The 20,569-nt window shown below is 40.1% G+C and overlaps 1 protein-coding gene across 4 annotated transcripts; it reads right to left on the reverse strand.

The window, feature by feature from the left end:
- Positions 1–4,736: 4,736 nt before the first annotated feature.
- On the reverse strand, positions 4,737–20,464 carry DERL2 (derlin 2). 4 transcript variants are annotated; one of them, XM_008061986.2, is made up of 7 exons: positions 20,325–20,464; positions 19,106–19,171; positions 15,700–15,773; positions 14,196–14,289; positions 13,285–13,480; positions 12,628–12,718; positions 4,737–5,234 (listed from the first exon to the last, which is right to left on the reverse strand). In XM_008061986.2, exons 1-7 carry the CDS (start codon positions 20,415–20,417, stop codon positions 5,129–5,131), a joined length of 720 nt encoding a protein of 239 aa, XP_008060177.1. In that variant the 5' UTR covers positions 20,418–20,464; the 3' UTR covers positions 4,737–5,128. The 4 variants fall into 4 exon arrangements, with proteins under 4 accessions (XP_008060177.1, XP_021569954.1, XP_021569959.1 ...); XM_021714279.1 differs by having other exon boundaries at positions 19,106–19,168; positions 20,325–20,421; XM_021714280.1 differs by having other exon boundaries at positions 5,094–5,234; positions 12,624–12,718.
- Between the last annotated feature and the right edge of the window lie 105 nt (positions 20,465–20,569).

Raw genomic sequence — 20,569 nt, forward strand, 5'->3', positions numbered from 1 at the left:
CGGAATCTCTTGGCGGGCGGGAAGCCCGCCTCCTCCGGCATGTCGGGAGGGCACCGCGACTGGAGGCGCAAGCGCCGGCAGCTCCTGCCCCTCGCAGGTGCTGACAGCTGGCACGCACCACCCCTTCTCCGCCACGTGCGGGCGGCTCCCCGCGACCACCGATGCCTCACGGCTGCCCCCAGCTTTTTAGGAAAAGGACTGCAACTCCCAGCAAGCATTGGAGGTTTAGGAAGTCTTTCACTTCCTGGGGACGGGAAAAGAAGAGTCCGAGGTACGACCAGAAAAAAGCCCGGAGCGACAACTGAGCAAAACAGGGTGTCTGGTTCCGTGGGGCTGTAGTCTTGGATAACGAAATTGTTTTGTTTTATTAACACTCATTTCAGTAAACACTTGTTTTCCCCTTCTTTGTCCACAATAATAGTCACTCTTCTAGGGAAAGTACTTAATTCTGTAAAATCAATAAGAAACACAAATATTTGCATTATTGAATCCTCTAAACAATTTGCAAGTTAGATGCTGATATTATCCTTAACTTACACTTGAAACGGAGTCTTCTGAGATTTAAGTCATTCAGCTATTCAGATATCACAAAATCTTAATTTTGAAAAGGATACTGTTGATCCTCTTGTGTTACAGAAAAGCACATTTATGTTTCTACAACAATCATATATTTTCCTCAGAAAGTGACTGTTCCAATGGATGTGGCCTGCTTCAGTAGAGAAAGAGTTCAGTGAAGCTGCAGTTGTCTTTTACCTTTCCTTTTCCTCATCCCCGCCACTTTCAAGTTCTCCACACAGCTCTCTAGCCCCATCATACGCAATCCAGTCAGTGACAAGATTCAGAAATCCTATCAAAAATAGGGTATAACTTTCCCTCCTAAATTGAAAGCTCTTGGATGGTTTGTTAATTCACCACAAAAAACAACAACAAAAGAAAGCTTGCAGGCAGTTCTTTGCATTCAGGAAATGCGGTTTCCAGAGACTACACTATAAGCTTCAACCTACCTGAAGGACATCTTCTGAAGCTCATTTCCATGAAATTCACCCTATATGGGAGCCTGTTAAAAATTTTCCTTTCCCTTTCTTCCAGGTCAGAGATAATTTTCCTCTTGCTGCTAACAGTGTAGCAGTGACCAGGGATTACTGAAAATGTGGAATCCATAGCAGACATGTATTTAAGAATAAATTGACAAATTTTCACTTCCTACTCTTAAATATTTAGAACGGCAACCCAAAACTACAAGGGAATAACTAAATGTTCTTAAATTGTGAACCTTCAGAAAGTAAAAGATGGATTACCAGTCCTTCTGCCCAGTGTGGTTTCCAAAGTAAACTAGTGTGGAGTCATTATTTCAAATGATTACAAGAATTTAGGTAATATAAACAGGAGAAACCATCTATCATAGAGCACATTCCATCTCTAGTATAGCCACTAATCATTTCTAAGCAATGACCGTCATGCAGGTCTGTTATCTTCCAATTTTTTCAATAAAAGTCAACAGTAAAGCTTTCCGTGTGAAAATCTGTCCTTTTCAAATAATGGCTTACTGTTAAAAAATGGTACAGGCAAAAGAAAGCACATAAGTAGGTAACTTATCTGTATGCAACTCATCAATAACATCTCTGGCCTAATAACCCAGCTACTCTGCAGCTTCAAAGCTAAGAGGACCAAAGAGCTCAAAAATTACATTTCATATATGCATCAAGCCATGTTGCCCACATTTTTCCCATTAGTAGCCTAAAATCTGCTCTCTCTCTCCAAGTCTCTAGTGGTTCACTGACTTTGGCTTTATCATATGCAGAGAACATCCTGGCTCTTCCTATGAAAGGTGAAGTGTCAGACACAGTTTATTATTGATATGTGGGATGCTCTGTGGACTTAACTATCTGGTCTAACCATGACCATACCAGCTGGTGGTCACTTTGGCTTGTGTGTCCACCAAACCACTGCCCTTGATCATGTTCAGTTCTGTTCCATCTCACTTGTGGAGACAATCACAAGCCTCAGTAACTAGGTCCAAGTTTGCATGCACACATTAATTACTTTATAATTAAAAATACCAGATAATAGTTTGCTGATCAATAAACAAAGTATTTATTCAGCACCCATGTGCCAAGCACTGTGCTAGGCACTGTGGCGGATACAAAAATCAAGACATGGTCCCTGCCCTTAAGGAGCTTACATTCTCATGGGGGAGACAAGACTAATATACATGTACCAGCTAGGAACAGTACAAGACAATATATAATTTGGTGTTAAGAGTGTCATACAGACTTGAAGCTTTATAGGGATTTAAAGAAGACAGACAATAAAATAGGCCTTAGAGTCAAAATTTCTTGAAAAGTCAGGAACAAAGCCAGGCCTTAAAAGACTTAAATTGAGGTTCCTGTTAAGTGGGAGTAAGGTTCAAAAAAATTCAGAAAGTATGCATTTGATATAAGGGCTTGCTAAGAAGTCACTTTGGATTTCTAAGCAGAGAAGTGACTTGATCATTCAAAGTTCAACCGCTTTAATGCAAACTCATAAAATATGTTTAAGTAGCCTAGGGATATCATGCAGACCACAAGAAATAATGGCAGGGTCATGACTAACACAGATGAAGCTCACCTGTCAAAGGAAAACATAGCAACAACATAAAACACCAGGATAGGTGACAATTCTAGGAAGCTTGTTACCCAACATGGCAATAACTCCAGTATTTCCTCGTTTTCAGAGGCCCCAGAAACAGAGTCAGGGTTTCATTACTAAGATTCAAGAACTCTTGTGCTCTACACAAGAGGTATGAAAGATATTAGGACATAAGAGTGACACAGAAGAACAAGTGAGAGAAACAAATAGAAATCCATAGTGAAAAAACACACCAAAATGTATATAAAATGTATCTCCAAGGGAGATGCAATGTCCACGTCCATTTATTTTTAAATGAACGTATACTGTCTTTCCATAACAAAAATCTAGGCCTTTGTTAGGTGTGCTTTTCAGTATTACTAGTAGAATCCAGGAATCCCTCAAATTATTTGTAAGGTTAGTTGGTCACAAAATTCCGTATATCAAATCTCACTTTCAGTTGACTTACATACAAAAAGGAAGTGTGTTCTGGAAGAATCACGACTGAGAGGTAAGTTGGGGGAAATGAGGACATTTCCTTATGTCCAGGCAAGCACAAGAATCCTGTCAAGCAACACAGAGCTAGAAATGGTGGTTGTGGGGCTAGTCAAATTGACAAGAGGTCAGTAATTGAAATTACCAATGCCCAGGACACATCCTACCTCGAGAAATTGACATTTTATAAAATCAAAAATCAAAATTCCATAACCAACTGCCTTTAGGTCATACATTCAAAATTTTTCCTGTTTTACCTAGTCAGTAAAGTGTACAGATATTCCCTACTTAAATGAACAGTCAGTGAATAGAATTTAGGATTAAAATTTTACCACAATTCCATTAATTGGGTAACTCAAAGTTAATTCAGAGAGAAGAAATAAAACTAGAGAAGCCCAAAACAAACAAACAAAAAAAACCTCTATTAAAAGTCACTGATAAAGCTTTCTTGAAAACAAGATATGATAAAACTTAAGAATCCCATAAGGATTATACACTCTAAAATTGGCATTTAAACGTTAAAAAGTTTTTTAAACCACCTAGGGGAAAAATCTGTCCCATTGACCCAAATTCCATAAAATTACAACAAATATATTCAAAGTTACTAGCAACATGTAAAATACTTATATTAAATTCCATTACTTGTGCAACTCCATTTAAAGACACTAAAATACTTCTCACTTCAAAAACAATCTGAAAATTCCCACTAAGGATGCTTATTATGTTTAATATAAGCTTATATCTATCTTTCTGAGGAAAATCTCACATTCTGGAAAGTTACCAAGGTTGAACTACTATAGATACAATCCAGTTTTGGGAAAGGGCCCTATGTTCATACCCTGTTTATGAAAGCAATTTGAAATCATCTTTTTCCTAGGGGTGCCCTTTTCACTCTTCTGGGTTCTCTGAGTTATTTAAACAGTATAAATGCAAACCTTCTGGGACCCAAGGGAAGACTTAAGATTATAAGCTAGTATTTAGTGAAACACAGATGTCTATTCTGTGTACCCTAACTTCTACCTGATTGGGAAGGTAATCCAGGTACTTGGCTCTGAAAAAGTTCTGTTCTTCATGAAGCAAATGACAAATGTTAACCAGCCAAAGGCCTGGGAGGAGCATATGCCTGCTGATATCTGTTCACCTGGTTCCAAAGTCAGCATTCTTTCTTGTTTTCCAGAGCTAATGAAAATCTTCCTATAGTTAAAAAAACAGAAAAAAATTGTGGCCACTACCAGTTTTTCTCTGGATATTTCTTAATAGAGAAATGTAGCAGTGTAAATAAGATGCCACATTAGCTTTTTGCTTACAGCTGACTTTCCTATAGCTGAATTCATACGCTATAAAAACCATCCCCCCTGCTTTTTCCATGATGACAACTTTTTTTGTGAAACCCAGATAGAGAGTAAACTATCTGGATGTCAGAAATAAACCTTCTTATGAAAGCTCACATTCTGAATTAGTAAAATGTATACAGCCACAGCATAACAGCCACGTATTTCCAATCTTGAAATGAAATCCCACTGAAAATTGTGAAGACACAGAAAGAGCAGGCATGGAAACTGCTCTGAGCTCAGACTTATGCAGGAGCTAGAATACATTATCATAATTTAAAAGATCACACACAAAGCTTTAAAACAGTGAAAGAGAGATGGAATTCAGTTTTATTTTGCCCTCTCTGAAACTTCCATTTACACCATAGCCTCCTCTATCAAAAAAGAGGAAGAAAAAGCTCTGCCTTGTATCACAGAATTCAAGTACTTATGTACTTGTTAGAGGTGGCAGGATATTCATTTCTCCAGTTTTTTTGGCTCCAAGAGATTACACCTTCAGTACCAGTGTAGTGAGGAACCACTGGCAAGCTTCTGGAAATGTCTTCTGAATTAGTCAGTGTACCATTTCATAAAGTGCTTCTGGAGTTAAAATCTGCCAAGCTTCAAAAGTGTCCACACTTTTGCACAGGATAAAATAATCCTAATGGGTAGCACTAAGTCCTTCCCAGCTGGGTCTCATTATTGGCACCGCTGCTTTAACCTCCAAGGCGCTGGCCCTCACCCCAGGCGAAGCCTCCTGGCCGCTCTTCAGGTAGTGGATTGTAATTTGGATCCTCATCTGGTGTATCAAAAATAGCTTTCCTAAAAGACAGGCAACAGGTATAATTTAGTCCCAGAGTCATCTTAGGTCCTAAGAACTAAAAGATAAGCCCAGCTCCCTACAGGGCTTCCACCAATGGATAAGCATTACATGTGCCTGCCAATTTAAACAGTCTGTCATATCTTAAAGTATCCATAATTATTTAATACTTATATTAGCTTTCACTTCCTTTACTAATTTTTGCTACAAAAGCAATCCATGTTAATCGTAGAGAAAAAACGAAATAGATGAGCAAAATATCCAAAATCCCCAGAGATAACTACTGTTAGTGTTTTGATTACTCTTTTAGAACTTTTACATATGTCATTTTACAAAAATTAGATTATACTACTATTGTTTTGCAACATGAATTTCACTTATATGTCATGAATGTCTTCCCATAACCAGGTATCACCCAAGTGTCCATCAACAGATAAATAAATAAACAAAATGTGGTATATACATATAATGGAATATTATCCAGCCTTATAAAGGAAGGAAATTAAGACACATGCTATAATATGAACAATGACGCTAAGTAAAATAAACCAGTCAAAAAAGAACAAATACTGGCTGGATATGGTGGCTCACGCCTGCAATCCTAACACTTTGGGAAGCTGAGGTGGAAGGACTGCTCGAGCCCAGGAGTTCAAGATCAGCCTGGGCAACATAGCAAGAACCCATCTCTAATAAATAAATTTAAAATAAAAATAAAGGACAAAACTGTATGATCTCACTTATATTAAGAACATAGTCCAATTCATAGGAACAAAATAGACAGAGTAGAATGGTTGCCCAGGACTAAAGGGAATAGAGAGTTGTTTACTAAGTACAGAGCTTTAGTTTTACAAGATGAAAAGAGTTCTATGAATTGTGGTGATGGTAGCACAACAATATGAATGTACTTAATGCCACCGAACATTTAAAAATAATTAAAATAGTAAATTTTGTTAGGTGAATTTTACTATAATTAAAATTTAAAAAATTAACAAGGAATCCCCAAAAAAATTACAACAGAGCATAAGAAGGGATAGTAAACACCCAAAAGACTTTAAAAATACTATTTTATAGTGATTTAAAACCTCATTAAAGAATGAGCCATTGGCTGGGCTCAGTGGCTCAGTCTGTAATCCCAGTGCTTTGGGTGGCCGAGGTGAGTGGATTGCCTGAGCCCAGGGGTTTAAGACCCGCCTGGACAACTTGGCGAGACCTCATCTCTACAATAAATAAAAAATTAGCCAGGCGTGATAGCATGCACCTGTAGTTCCAGCTACTTGGAAGGCTGAGGCGGAAAGATCGCCAGAGCCCAGCAGGTCAAGGCTGTGGTGGCTGGGAGTATGTCACTGCACTCCAGTCTGAGTGACGGAGTGAGACTCCAACTCAAAAAAAAAAAAAGAATGAGCCATTAAAGCAGCATCCTCTGTTTATATTTACACTTCCTTTTCTTTCTTTCTTTCTTTTTTGAGTCACTCTGTCACCCAAGCTGGAACGCAATGGCACAATCATGGCTCACTGCAGCCCAAGCTCCTGGGCCCAATCAATCCTCCAACCTTAGTCTCCTGAGTAGCTGGGACTACAAGTATGCACCACCATGTCTGGTTAATTTTTTGTAGAGACAGAATCTCACTATGTTGTCCAGGCTGGTCTCACACAAGCAATCTTCCCAGCCTGGCCTCCCCAAATGCTGGGATTAAAGGCATGAGCCACCGAGCCTGGCCTGCACTTACGTTTCTAATTGTAATTGCCACAGTTGATAAAAGTGGAAAAACTTCTAATTTACACTGGAATCAGAAAAAGTATCTATATTCAAATGAACTTTCAAAATTCCTAAAAATTAACAATAAAAACAAACATATCGCTGGGCTCGGTGGCTCAGCCTATAATCCCGGCACGTTGGGAGGCCGAGGTGAGTGGATTGCCTGAGCCTGCGGGTTCGAGACCCGCCTGGGCAACTTGACGAGACCTCATCTCTACAATAAATCAAAAATTAGCCGGGCGTGGTAGCGCACGCCTGTAGTTCCAGCTACTCGGAAGGCTGAGGCGGAAGGATCGCCGGAGCCCAGCAGGTCGAGGCTGCGATGGCCGGGAGCGGCCACTGCACTCCAGTCTGAGTGACAGAATGAGACTCCAACTCAAAAAACAAAAAAACAAATAAAACATATCAATAGAAAAATGGGAAAAGGGCTGAACAGGCAATTCAAAAAGGCTATCTATATGGTCAATAACATGAAAATGTTTGCTCTCACAATAACCAAAAGAAAGTATAACCCATTTTACTGCCCAAACACTAGGCGGGGCAGAACAAAGTAGGTGCCCATACAGGGGAGTAGAGTCCAAGTGGCCCAAAACAGGATGGAGGTGGGAGGAGCAGCTTGGTTTAAGAAGCCAAGAGCCCAGCTGGGTCATGCAAACATGGAAGTGGCCTTATGAGACTATCAGCCTGAATTGGGTGAGAAGGGCATCCCCATGAGCATGGCCTGGGGAACCTGACAAGTGAGATGAGCAAGACATGGGGAAGAGGGGGATAATGATGGGAGACTGGTTACATATTATAATTAGGTAAGTAAATATATTAACGGTGATAGGAATCATGTTTCTCACTCAGTGGAAAGAACAGATGGTATACTCATACAATGGAATACTACTCAGCAATGAAAAAGAACATCACTAATACATATAACAACATAGGTGAGTTTCAAAAACATGTTGAACATAAAAGAGTACATGCACACTGTATGATTCCACTCACGAAGTTGTGGAACACACAAAACTAATCTCTGGAGGAACAAAATAAGAATAGCAATTGTTTCTTGGGAGATAGGGCAATGATTGACAGGGAAGGGGGATAAGAGAACTTTCTAGTCGGAACTTCTCCTTGTCTTGATAGTTACACTGTTGTGCGCACGTAGCAAAACTCATCAATTGATACACTTAAGATTTGTATATAAATACTGAACTCTAGTTAATGATATACATGCTAAAGTATACACAGAATTGAGTATGCACACCATGGAATACACATTTTGAATTGGAAAGCTGGATAGAGGGATATGTATGTAAAAAGCAAGAATAGTAAAATATCAATTAGAATCAATGTGGTGGGTAAATGAAACTAACTGTACTATTTTTTCTGATTTTCTGTAAGTTTGGAAATTTTCATAATAAAATATGGGAGAAAAATATAAAAGGAAAAAACTAGAATGACTCATGTGAAGTTGTACTAGAACTGGGACTATCAGTATAAACCCAGGTACCCATGTTTAAAAAAACAGTGCTAAAATATCTATATATTTTATGATATACATATTATTAAACCTACATATAATTCTACTGCTCTATTCACTGAGTGGATCTGGGAATAGCAATGAATATGTTTGACATCCAAATCTTGGTGTCTAAATACCATTCTCCACTAAAACAAAACCAGGGCTCCTTGAAGAAATAGCTGATTATAGGAGTGGGTCAAGGAGAACATAAGATAAGCTTGGTATATCTTGTTGTTGGGCCAGAAAACAATTGCTAAAAAAAAGAAAAAAGTAGTAGCCCATTTGGGAACCAGATGTGGGAGGAGCACTTGAGGTCAGGGGTTCAAGAACAGCCTGAACAACACAGATTCTGACTCTACAAAAAATTTTCAAAAGAAAATCAGCTGGGCATGGTGGTGCTTGCCTACAGTCCCAGCTACTCAGGAGCCTAAAATGGGAGGAATGTTTGAACCCAAGAATCGGGAGGTTACAATAAGCTATACAACAGAGTGGGACCCTGTCTCTTAAAAAAATATATATATACACAAACATACATACATATATATGATGGAATTATGTTGAAAAGGACTTAGAAGACAGTATGAAGGGGTTCCCAACTGGCCAATACAAGTGTCAAAATAAACAATGATAATAAGGGATTATAATTCATGAATAAAATATAAACCAATGAATCCATACAAATTTAAAGACATGAATTGAAGGCTGGGCGCGGTAGTTCACACCTATAATCCCAGCACTTTGGGAGGCCAAGGTGAGAGGACTGCCTGAGACCATGGGTTCAAGACCAGTCTGGGCAACTTGATGAGACCTCATCTCTACAATAAATCAAGAAAAATTAGCCGGCACATGCCTGTAGTTCCAGCTACTTGGAAGGCTGACATGGAAGGATTGCCTGAGTCCAGCAGGTTGAGGCTGCAGTGGACATGAGCATGCCACCACACTCCAGCCTGGGTGACACAGTGATACTCCAACTCAAAAAAAAAAAAAAAAGAAATGAATTGAAATTTGATACAGAGAAAGATATTTACACAGTCTCAAAGTAACTCTTCAGTAGATACTTAACTACAAAAAGAAAAAAAGTAATTTTACGGTGGAGATGTTTGAAACAAACCTTAATTAAGTAATCTTTAAGTCTGGAAATTTTAAATTTGAAAATCTTTAAGTTTAATAAAATATGGGAAGAAAAATATAAAAGGAAAAAAGTTAGAATCACTCATGTGGGGTGATTACCACCATTTTGACCAATATGGCAAATTGAAATCCTATGCTATTAAAACACAGTTCTCTGATATTCCTGCCAAAGATGCAAAACCTGAACTTATATGTGAGGAAACATGAGACAAACCCAAATTAAGAGATACTATACAAAATGGGCTCATAATCTTCAAAAATGTCAATGTCATGAAAGTTAAGGAAAGAGCCGGGCTCAGTGGCTCAGCCTGTAATCCCATGCCTTGGGAGGCTGAGGAGAGTGAATTGCCTGAGCCTGCAGGTTCGAGACCCGCCTGGGCAACTTGGCGAGACTCATCTCTACAATAAATCCAAAATGAGCCGGGCATGGTAGCGCGCGCCTGTAGTTCCAGCTACTTGGAAGGCTGAGGCGGAAGGATCGCCGGAGCCCAGCAGTTCAAGGCTGTGATGGCTGGGAGTGGCCACTGCACTCCAGTCTGGGCAATGGAGTGAGACTCCAACTCGGAAAAAAAAAAAAAAAAGAAAGAAAGTTAAGGAAAGACTGAGGAGCTATTCCAAACTGAAGGAGGCTAAAGAGACATGATAACAAAATACAACACCTGAATCTAGACTGGCTTTTTTGCTATAAAGAACATTAGAGTCGGGAGCAGTGGCTCACACCTGTAATCCCAGCACTGTGGGAGGCCAAGGTGAGAGGACTGCCTGAGTCCAGGGGTTCAAGACCAGCCTGGGCAACTTGGCGAGACCTCGACTCTATAATAAATAAAAAAATTAGTCAGGCATGGTGGTGCGTGCCTGTAGTTCCAGCTACTCGGAAGCCTGAGGCAGGAGGATCACCCGAGCCCAGCAGATCAAGGCTGTGGTGGCCGTGAGTGTGCCACTGCACACCAGCCTGGGTGACAAAGTGAGATTGTGACTCAAAAAAAAAAAAAAAAGAACATTAGGACAACTGCCAAAACTAGAATTGGGTCTGAATACTAATGTTTATTTCCTGATTTTGACTATATAGAAGTATATCCTTATTTATAGAAAACACATATTAAGGGGAATGGTGAGGGATTCGACTGACAAATTACTTTATAATACCAGAGGAAAATGTTCTTTTACTGTATTTGTAATTTGCAGGTATGAAATTGTTTCAAAAAAAATTTTTTTTAAACCATAAAAAACAGTAAGATATTATCCTACAGTTATAAAAGTTGGAAAGGGTATATAAAATATCTCCCTTGTTTGATAAAGGGGTGGGATAATGAACTTTACACATTGCTGGTGGAAATGTAACTTGAACATCCATTCTGGAAGGCATTTTGGCAACAAAATAGCAATTCCACTTCCATGAATTTATCCTTTAAAAGATAATCATGGATATATGTAGATTTAGCTGCAAGAATATTCACCAGTCTAGTTATAGAAAGGAAAAGAACTAATGTCAATGTTCATCCACAAGGGGTTAGTAAAATTATGGTATATCCATAACTGGAATATTTTGTAAGACAAAATATTTTGTAAGACATTTATTATGAAAAAATGATTATGACACATTAAGTTTAAAAAGTAATTAGAAATAGCAATTTTTTTTTTTTTTTTTTTTAAAGAAATAAGGTCTTGCCATGTTCCTCAGACTATAATGCAGTGGCTATTATAAAGGCCCGGCCCAAGAATAGCAGTGGCTATCCACTAGTATGATCATAGTATACTGCAGCCACAACCTCCTGGGTTCAACCTCCCAAGTGACTAGGTCTACCAGTGCATGCTACCATACCCAGGTCAACATTTTAATTTTTTTTGAAAGCAGGATTTATTGAGAGGACAGAAAAGCTCCCACAGTGGGAGGGGACCCAGGGGGGTTGCCGCTGTTCAACATTTTAAAAAAGTACACAGTTGGCCAGGTGCGGTGGCTCACATCTATAATCCCAGCACTCTGGGAGGCTGAGGTGAGAGGACTGCCTGAACCCACAGGTTCGAGACCAGCCTGGTCAACTTGGCAAGGTCTCATCTCTACAATCAATCAATCAAAAAAAAAAAAAGTAGCCAGGAATGATGGTGTGTGCCTGTAGTTCCAGCTACTTGGAAGGCTGGGGCAGAAGGATCCCCTGAGCCCAGCAGGCAGAGGCTGCGGTGGCTGTGAGCATGCCACTGCACTCCAGCCTGGATGACAGAGTGAGAGTCCAACTTAAAAAAAAAAAGTACACAGTACAAAACTGAAGAATATGTATCAAAAAGTCAACAGTGGTAGCCACTGCTATATTTAAATGGAGGGATTATGATTTTACTTTCTTTTTTTTTTTTGCTTAACTATTCTATAAGAAGCATTTTGTAACCAAAACACATTTTTCCCAAGTGAACCCTTTTTAATGTAGTATTTCCCAAGGACACAAAATTCTGGAGTAGAAAGGTCTTATAAATCAAAGCTCTATCTCGGGAAACTGAAGCACAAAAAAGGAAAGGATTTGCTTAAAATCATATGGCTGGTCAGTGGAACAGCTACACCTGGCTTCCATCCAGAGTTATTTCTATTGTACCTCACAGCTTAGCTTAACCACTTGCTTGGTAGGCCAAAAATTCCACCACTAGAAATTTTCATCAGTTTTGCCCATTTTGCTACCTTACCTCTCTAACCTTGGACAGCAGCTTTCATAAAACCAGCAGGCTCATCCAGGGTCAGGAAGTTCTAGTGGTTATCCGGCACGACTACCAAGTTACGCACCCCACCACATGACATCCTGAGCCTACTAATCTCACTCTTGCCACAACCCTGGCACTGTGTGCTCCTACCCAATCCCAGTGCTCCTAAAGTGCAACCAGATTGCTCAGTCCACAAATATTTATTGACAACAACTATGTGTACTAGGAGCTAGGAGAGCCCAAGAAAACATGGATCATGGACCCTGTCCTGGTTTGACTGCATGGAACACATAACCTAGTGTTAAATACTCACAAAATAGATGGTGTTTTCAGAATTCTTATTCCACCAGGCTGATTGGGAAATACATCTTCCAAGAAAAAATATATGTGTCCAACTGCAATACCTAGAGTCAACCAGAAATAAAGGATGAGGGAAAGGACCAAAAATTACTATTATAAGTGGACCTAGCAACATAAATTGCTTATATTTAGGACGTCAGTATAATTTTGTTTTTTTGGGTTTTTTTTGAGTTGGAGTCTCACTCTGTCGCCCAGACTGGAGTGCAGTGGCCGCTCCTGGCCACCGCAGCCTCGACCTGCTGGGGTCCGGTGATCCTTCCGCCTCAGCCTTCCAAGTAGCTGGAACTACAGGCGCGCGCTACCACGCCCGGCTAATTTTTTGATTTATTGTAGAGATGAGGTCTCGCTGCCCAGGCGGGTCTCGAACCCGTGGGCTCAGGCAATCCACTCACCTCAGCCTCCCAAAGGCACGGGATTACAGACTGAGCCACCGAGCCCGGCAGGACGTCAGTATAATTATTAAAAATTAATGAACTAATATTGTAGTCTTTGAGATGTAACTATGACATAATCCTACAACAGTTATGCATGAAGGCCAGACAATCACTAAAAATAGTGATAAAATAAATTTACAGGTAAATAATTTAAAAAGTAGTGAGAAGACGCTTACCCAAGAGGTCCACAATGATTGAATTCCCCAACAACAAGGAAAACCCCATGAGCACCCAGGGCAGAAAGGGGGCCTGGAAGTTGAGAAGGCCAAAGAAGTTCATGCGGACATATGGGTTCCTTCGGCTCCACACGTAGACGAGCATTATTGTGAAGGCCTGGCCCAAGAAAACTAAGCTCACAAACAAACCAAAAAGCTAGCAGATAGCATTAAGGAAAACATCAGCATTAAAAGCATACTACGGAAGATTAAACAAGAAAACTAAATACTGTGTTCCAACAAAAGTCTAAATTGGGAAAGTGAAGCAGTTACATTTTTATAACAGAATAAAGGACTGAAAAAAGTTTATCAGGCAAAAACCTGCTTAGGTAAAACATCTGGATTACAACTACTTCAAACAAATATTCTGCTTTCATGAAGTTTTTACCTCTTTGAAAAATATTTTAATTCTTTGATGAATAATTAAAGCGTACTCACCATTAACACCTATATAGAGGTGAATAAAGCCAGTAGGAATAACACCTCATCAGATAGTACTACATCCAAATCTGTTATACAGATCAAAATTTTAAAAAATTATAATTTACCAGTTTTGATAGTGACCAAATAAATGTCTTACCAACTTAGCTTAAAAGTGAAGTATACTCATCAACAATGATATAACTGAGATGCCCAACAGTAACCCACCTGGGTTAAAAGTTCCTCCGACTTGCTCATCCTGTCTGAACTCTAGGCTTGGAAAGTTGTCATAGAAAATGTGCTGTAAAATAAATGGTAGCGCCCTGAAGCTAAAATCTAGAGGTCTACTTTTACCTGTTTGTTTAGAATATCTAGTGAATCATGGAAACAAAGTAACACTTTTAGGAAGACACAAGGTGTTCTTTAACATTTTCCTGTTTGTTAAAGGATACAGTCATTAAGAGTCCACCAAAAAGGAACATAAATACAAAATCTGCTGTCCGACCTCGGAAAGAGCCTTCTTCTAGCATTCGACAGTAACGATATCTAAGTTCCAAGTTAAGAAATGTCAAGTACGCAAATATGAAGAAAGTAAGATTTAATGTTATCATTTAAATACACTTGGACTTCACATTATTTGTAAGAAGTCAAGACTTCACTTCTATTTTGAGTGGTAATGTGATTACTCTTCTTTTACCAAGCATTTTAGGAAAGCTCAAAAGTAAGCACCATATTTTACAGACTGTCCCTGGCTAGGGAACTAATCCAGATGCTGCATAAACATGCTTCCAGTTCCCTAAGCCTTCTAAAATTTGTATTATCTTTCCCACACTCAGCCACACCTTAATCTGCACTACCTTTGTTTTTCTACAACCCAACTTGGAAGAAATTACCAGCAAGAAGTCTTGTGTGATAAACTACTTTTCCAGGCCTGGCAAGTTAAGCATCTTTATACCACAGCCAATAAAGATGCAGTATGATGAAGAAACTTTATTAGAAACTTACCAGAATGATACATTATATAGGAGACAGAGGAATCCATCCTAGGGCAAGTATCTTTTCACCCCTACAATGATTCCCTACGTTCACTGCAAATGAACTGAACTATAATGCTCCTCTTAATCCAGAGGTTGGGATAGAGGAAAGTCCTGCTCAGTGGCCTCAATTACCATTTGATTAGAGCATGGCTCTTCCTCTTTCGACAACTACAACAAGACAAGCCCGGTAGATATAACACTGACTTTTCAGACAGTAGAACCAGCAACTAAGAACCAAGGAGATATCAAGTTCCCCATTTTTCATGAACCTACTCCCAAACTCTGCTAACTGAATAATTACTATATTCAGGTTGTTTTTACCACTTTGCACCTGCTGTGTTAATTAAATCACTTCTCCCCTCCCTTGATCAGATCTGTAAGCAACTTAAGGACAGAAATACTATCTTTTTATGGCTAACATCTCCCATTTGAACAGTGACCTACAAACACTTTCTTTTTTTTTTTTTGAGTTGAAGTCTCACTCTGTTGCCCAGATTGGAGTGCAGTGGCATGCTCCTGGCCACCACAGCCTCGACCTGCTGGGCTCCAGCGATCCTTCCGCTCAGCCTTCCAAGTAGTTGGGACTACAGGCGCACACTACCACGCCCGGCTAACTTTTTTGATTTATTGTAGAGATGAGGTCTCGCCAAGTTGCCCAGGTGGGTCTCAAACCCGTGAGCTCAGGCAATCCATTCACCTCAGCCTCCCAAAGCGCCGGATTATAGGCTGAGCCACCGAGCCCAGCTACAAACACTTTCAAAATATTACTATCTGACCAACTGCTTTACATACTATTGACCCAGAAGTTACAGCTAAGATGGCACCAAAAATAAATAACAGGATTAATAGTTTCAACTTAATACTGTGTTTCCAAAGTAAACCTAAAGTTTTGATGATGACCCCACTTAATAAAGGATACAGAAAAATCATGTTAAATAAAAAGTTGAATCCAACTGGGCCAAAAAATAAGAAATTGGTGATTAACCTCCATATCTGTTTAAAAAAAACACACACACACACAGGAAAGATGGATTAAGTAAAATAAATTAGCAGGAAACACTTCCATATTATGACAAAAGAGACATTCTATGACTATGATGGTTTTAAGACCTTGGGCAGTGTAATATTCTTTTCTGAACCAAAAACTGGGACAGGCAATCTGACACCGGATTTTTGTGCTGCTTTTAGCCAGAAGTCTGAAAGATTATCATTTGGATCATGAATAGAACAGAAAATTTTAGATCGTGATTGTCTTAAAGAAAGCCTGCACAATATTGTCAGGCAAATTATAGAGAAAGTTTGATGGAAAGACTTGGTTAATTTGCAGAATAGAAAATAGTGCATTTAATCTCCCTCTCCCTCTCCGAGCCCTCCTCCTCTCCACCACCCACTCCCTTTGCCTCTCTCATTCCCCCTCCCTCTTTTAACTTCCAACCTCTAGAACTGTCAGAAATAAATGCTTGTTTAAACTAAAAAAAAAAAAAGACAGACAAGAGTGCATTCATATATATACATATATATGTAGTATCACAATGTAACAGATAGTCCTGAGATACCAGAGAACAATTTCAGGGATCTAATATAAACTGCCAAGAAATGTTTCTACATTAGGCAGTCAGAAACATCAGAGGAAAGAAAATTCTAAGGTAAATACTCAAGTTCTAGTGTAAACAAATGGTCAACTCCCTATAAGAACTAATAATTAAGAGTCTAATTGGGAGATAAAAGTTTGAAAACTCTGATATACCCTTCCCTACCCAACCCATTCACACCCACAATAACTACTCACAATGGTAGAGTACTTAACATTTTTAAGTGTTTTAGCACAATCTACTATCTCATGAGATCTTAATAATCTTATGAGACAAACAGACTGGGACTTCACTCCCATTTCACAGATAAAGAAACTAAAAGACTTAAATAACTTTAACCCTTTGCACTTGTTTGTCCACTCTGAGGTGGGCATCATAAATCAAGCAAACCACTAGGATGTCCCCTCTCAGGGCACATAAAGAGATTGTTGATGATTATACAGAACAAACTTATGCCAGCACAAATTTTTCAAAAGGTATGTTTCCTTGAAGTTTACCATCCAAATTGCATGAAAAAAGCAAATGAAGACATGGAATATATACTGAGATATACATAAAAAAATATCAGCTGGCATTAAGTAGAAAGAGAATGTGTTAAGTGCATTCACAGTGGTGCATGGACTGGACAATGAATTACATACTATTAATGTAGGAGGAAGAAAATGAGACTGTATCGTCTGCTTGAATAGAAAAACATCAGGCATGGCCGGGCGTGGTGGCTCAAGCCTGCAATCCCAGCATTTTGGGAGCCTGAGGCAAGAATATTGCCTGAGCCCAGGGGTTCGAGACCAGCCTGGGCAACTGGGCGAGACCTTGTCTCTACAATAAATTAAAAAAAAAATTAGCCAGGCATGGTGGCACACACCTGTAGTTCCAGCTACTTGGAGGGCTGAGGTGGAAGGATCGACAGAGCCCAGCAAGTTGAGGCTGTGGTGGCCATGAGCGTGCCACTGCACTCCGGTCTGGGTGACAAAGTGAGACTCCTATCCCCCCCCCAAAAAGAAAAACACCAGGCAGAAGATGTCAAACAAATTACGAATACACAACATGTATTAATGAACCTGCAATGCATGTTCAGAAAGTCATGTCAGTGACTTTCACAGATTACCATACATTAGAAAAATATAAGACATAAAATTTTGATTTTGTCATAAATAAGTTCCTCAATGTCCAAAATTCCGTTATAAGCCAAAGTTCATTACATAAAAAATTGGTTTCAACGCTATACTATTTAATATGAAGTGATTAAGAAAGCACAGCTAAGTTGCTGGTAGGTGATCTGCAAGACGTCTCTGGGTGCAAAGGGTTAAAATGGCTTTACCAAAGACCTGCAGCTTGTAGATGGAGACTCTGGTCTCTAATCTAGAACTCCCAATTCTGAATACAAATGTAGTGTCACCAAGAGTGTATCCCCAGAAAAAGTCAAGCCAACCAAGCTAGTAGGAGGCAAGACTACAGTGTCCAGCAAAGGCCATGTGAGCATAGTATTGAAGGAAGAAGACAGTGACAAGAGATGACAGGACTGCCTTATGCATCATTAAATTCTTGAGAATTGGTAACTATTAAAGTTGAAACAATTCAGCTCTGTATATTAATTGCATCCCAGATTTAGAGTCCTCATCCTAGTGAGGAGACAAGCATAAGAATAACTGCAAGTAGATCTGAGATGCTCTAAAACAATAGAGGATAAATACAAGAAGGCTACATAAAAGCTGCATTTTCAAAGGGAAGCTAGAGTTTAATGAATATAAAGTGAATGAAACACATTTGAGACAGATTCTGCATGTGTATAAGCAGAATCATTTACTTTTGGTCTTTTCCCCACTCCAACTATAACCTGTATAATCACCCTGGAGCAGGAAAATACATCTCTCTTTTAACATTTTTATCACTGTAAAGGACTATCTCCCATTGTAATCTAATCAACCAATATGTTGTAAATGTTGGTCTTTTGGAGTTTTGTATGATCTGATCCCTGGACGATGGATCAATTTTTAAAAAAAAATTCCATTTTAATGATGTGTGGTACAATTCAGGATTAGGTACACAAGTGGACATCTTACAGGTAAAGTTTGGGCCTCCTTTTGATCCTGACTTTGGTTTGAAATCAAGGACAACTTAATGATGTTGTGTCCCTCACCCCAGGACTGCCAATCCCTTTCTTATAGTATTATGGTAAATGTTCAGAGTCTGCTTATGAGTGAGAACATGTGGTACTCTGTTCTTTGTTTCTGAGATAGATCATTGAGTATTAAAGACTCTAAATCCTACAATGGATCAATTTAGAAGTACTAACAGAATAGAGTTTCTGAACTGGACCATGGTGATAACACCAAAGAGGTGGGTGGATGGGTGGTGAATGGACAAAATAAGGTCATACTATGAGACACCTCCTAAGCAGCTAGCTGGTCAGTCTCCTCTTAAACTATAATAGTAACTCTACACAAGTGATACCCAAATACAGAAATTGGACACATCAAAACAATGCAGGCAACTTCAAAACAAAAGTCCTACCCTTGCTGATTCTGAGTTGGTACTTGATGAGAAGCTTGAGAATATTTTAAAAGTTCCCTAAGTGATTCTGAAGTTCAACCAGGCTATCAATCAGTGCACCCCGACAATAAGACTTATAATCAAAGGTCCCCGTTGGATTCTTTTTTGGCATAGGACATAACTGGATTTGCTACTACACAGTAAGAAAAAGAAGAAACACGATGATGATAAACCACTTACTTGAAAGTGTTTAAAGATTAATTCAGGATTGAAGTACAATTGAAAAGGTGTGATCAATTCCAACTGCTGAAATAGAAAAAGAACTTCTTAAGGCAAATCAATCAAGAAACAAAATTTCATCATTTACAACAAAGGACTCACAGGTGCAGCAATTTCCAATTCAGTCACTTAGCCTGATTTCTTTTTTTTTTTTTTAAGTAGGAGTCTCACTCTATCGCCCAGGCTGGAATGCAATAGTACACTCATGGCCCCCGCAGCCTCGACTTGCTGGGATCAGATGATCCTTCCACCTCAACCTTCCAAGTAGCTGGAACCACAGGTGTGCACCACCACACCCGGCGATTTTGTTTTTTATTTATTGTAGAGACAGTGTCGACAAGTTGCCCAGGCTGGTCTTGAACCCCTGGACTCAGGCAATCCTCTCGTCTCCGCCTTCCAAAGTGCTGGGATTACAGACGTGAGCCACCATGCCCGGCCCTGATTTCTTTTAAGCCTTTCTTCTTAGGCCATGGAAAGAGGTTGGTAAAGAATTCTCAAGAATTGGTAGGATTCTCTGTATCCTCAATATCTAACAAAAAAGGTGGTTTCATGTTGCAATAGTTGCGTTTGGCATCAAGGCATGGGAGGCCAACAGGTGGTGATACTTTAGACACAGAACAAGAACAGCTGCTACGAATTTGCCCATCACGTGGGCACCACCTTAAACAGTGTGTGAAACAACACAACCCATTCGAGATAACGGAGACTCAAGACCCTGCCACGGTTAAATCTGGGTGCCCCCGGTCAGCCCCTTATTATTCACAGATCCTCTTTATTTTAAGCCGTTTCCCTTCGAAAATTTCCAGCTTGCTTTCCTCAATATCCAAGTTTCTTCACTAAGCGGACCTTCTTCTCACTAGCGATCACGGTATCACCCGGCCAACGCCAGAGCTTTCGGACACATATCTTGGGTGGGCGGCTCCCGCAGTCCTGACCCGCTATAAGTCCGGCCTTCACGGCTCAGAAACTGACCTGACCCCCTCATGAAGCAGCATTCCCTTCTCGGGTCACCGAAAAAGCATTTTCGGTGCCACCTCAAACCCCAGAGTAAGCCCTGCACGCCTCCACCCACCCCCTGGGACCAGCCCCTCGGAGCCTCCTCGAGGCCCAAATATCCATTTCCCGAAGACCCAGTCATATCCAGCCTGGATAATGAGAAGGTGGCGTTTCGGCTGCTCACCACAGCGGCGGTGGTGAGGACACAGGCAGTGGTGTAAGCGCGGCTGACGGGGGGAATCTGCAGGTACTCCAGCCGGAGGCTCTGGTACGCCATCTTCCCCGCCGCCGCCAGTTTTCCCCCCCAGCCCCCACTTCCCCTTCCGCCAGAAGGCCCAGACGGCGGGGCGGGGCTCAAAGCACAACCCCAGTTAGCCCATCCGCTGCTATCCAATCAGCACCGCGGAATTGGTCAGCCACCAATCCCGA

This window comes from Carlito syrichta, unplaced genomic scaffold, assembly GCF_000164805.1.
Source record: "Carlito syrichta isolate Samal-C Ts95f unplaced genomic scaffold, Tarsius_syrichta-2.0.1 Scaffold95853, whole genome shotgun sequence".
NCBI classification, from domain to species: domain Eukaryota; kingdom Metazoa; phylum Chordata; class Mammalia; order Primates; family Tarsiidae; genus Carlito; species Carlito syrichta.

Bases quoted from the DNA above. Each gene is read 5' to 3' on its own strand.
- DERL2 (XM_008061986.2), bottom strand. From the start codon at position 20,417: ATGGCGTACCAGAGCCTCCGGCTGGAGTACCTGCAGATTCCCCCCGTC. The intron at 19,172-20,324 runs GTGAGCAGCCGA...TTTCTATTTCAG, and splicing joins TCCTCACCACCGCCGCTGTG to CAGTTGGAATTGATCACACC. The intron at 15,774-19,105 runs GTAAGTGGTTTA...TTTTTTAAACAG, and splicing joins TAATCTTTAAACACTTTCAA to ATATGGAGGTTAATCACCAA.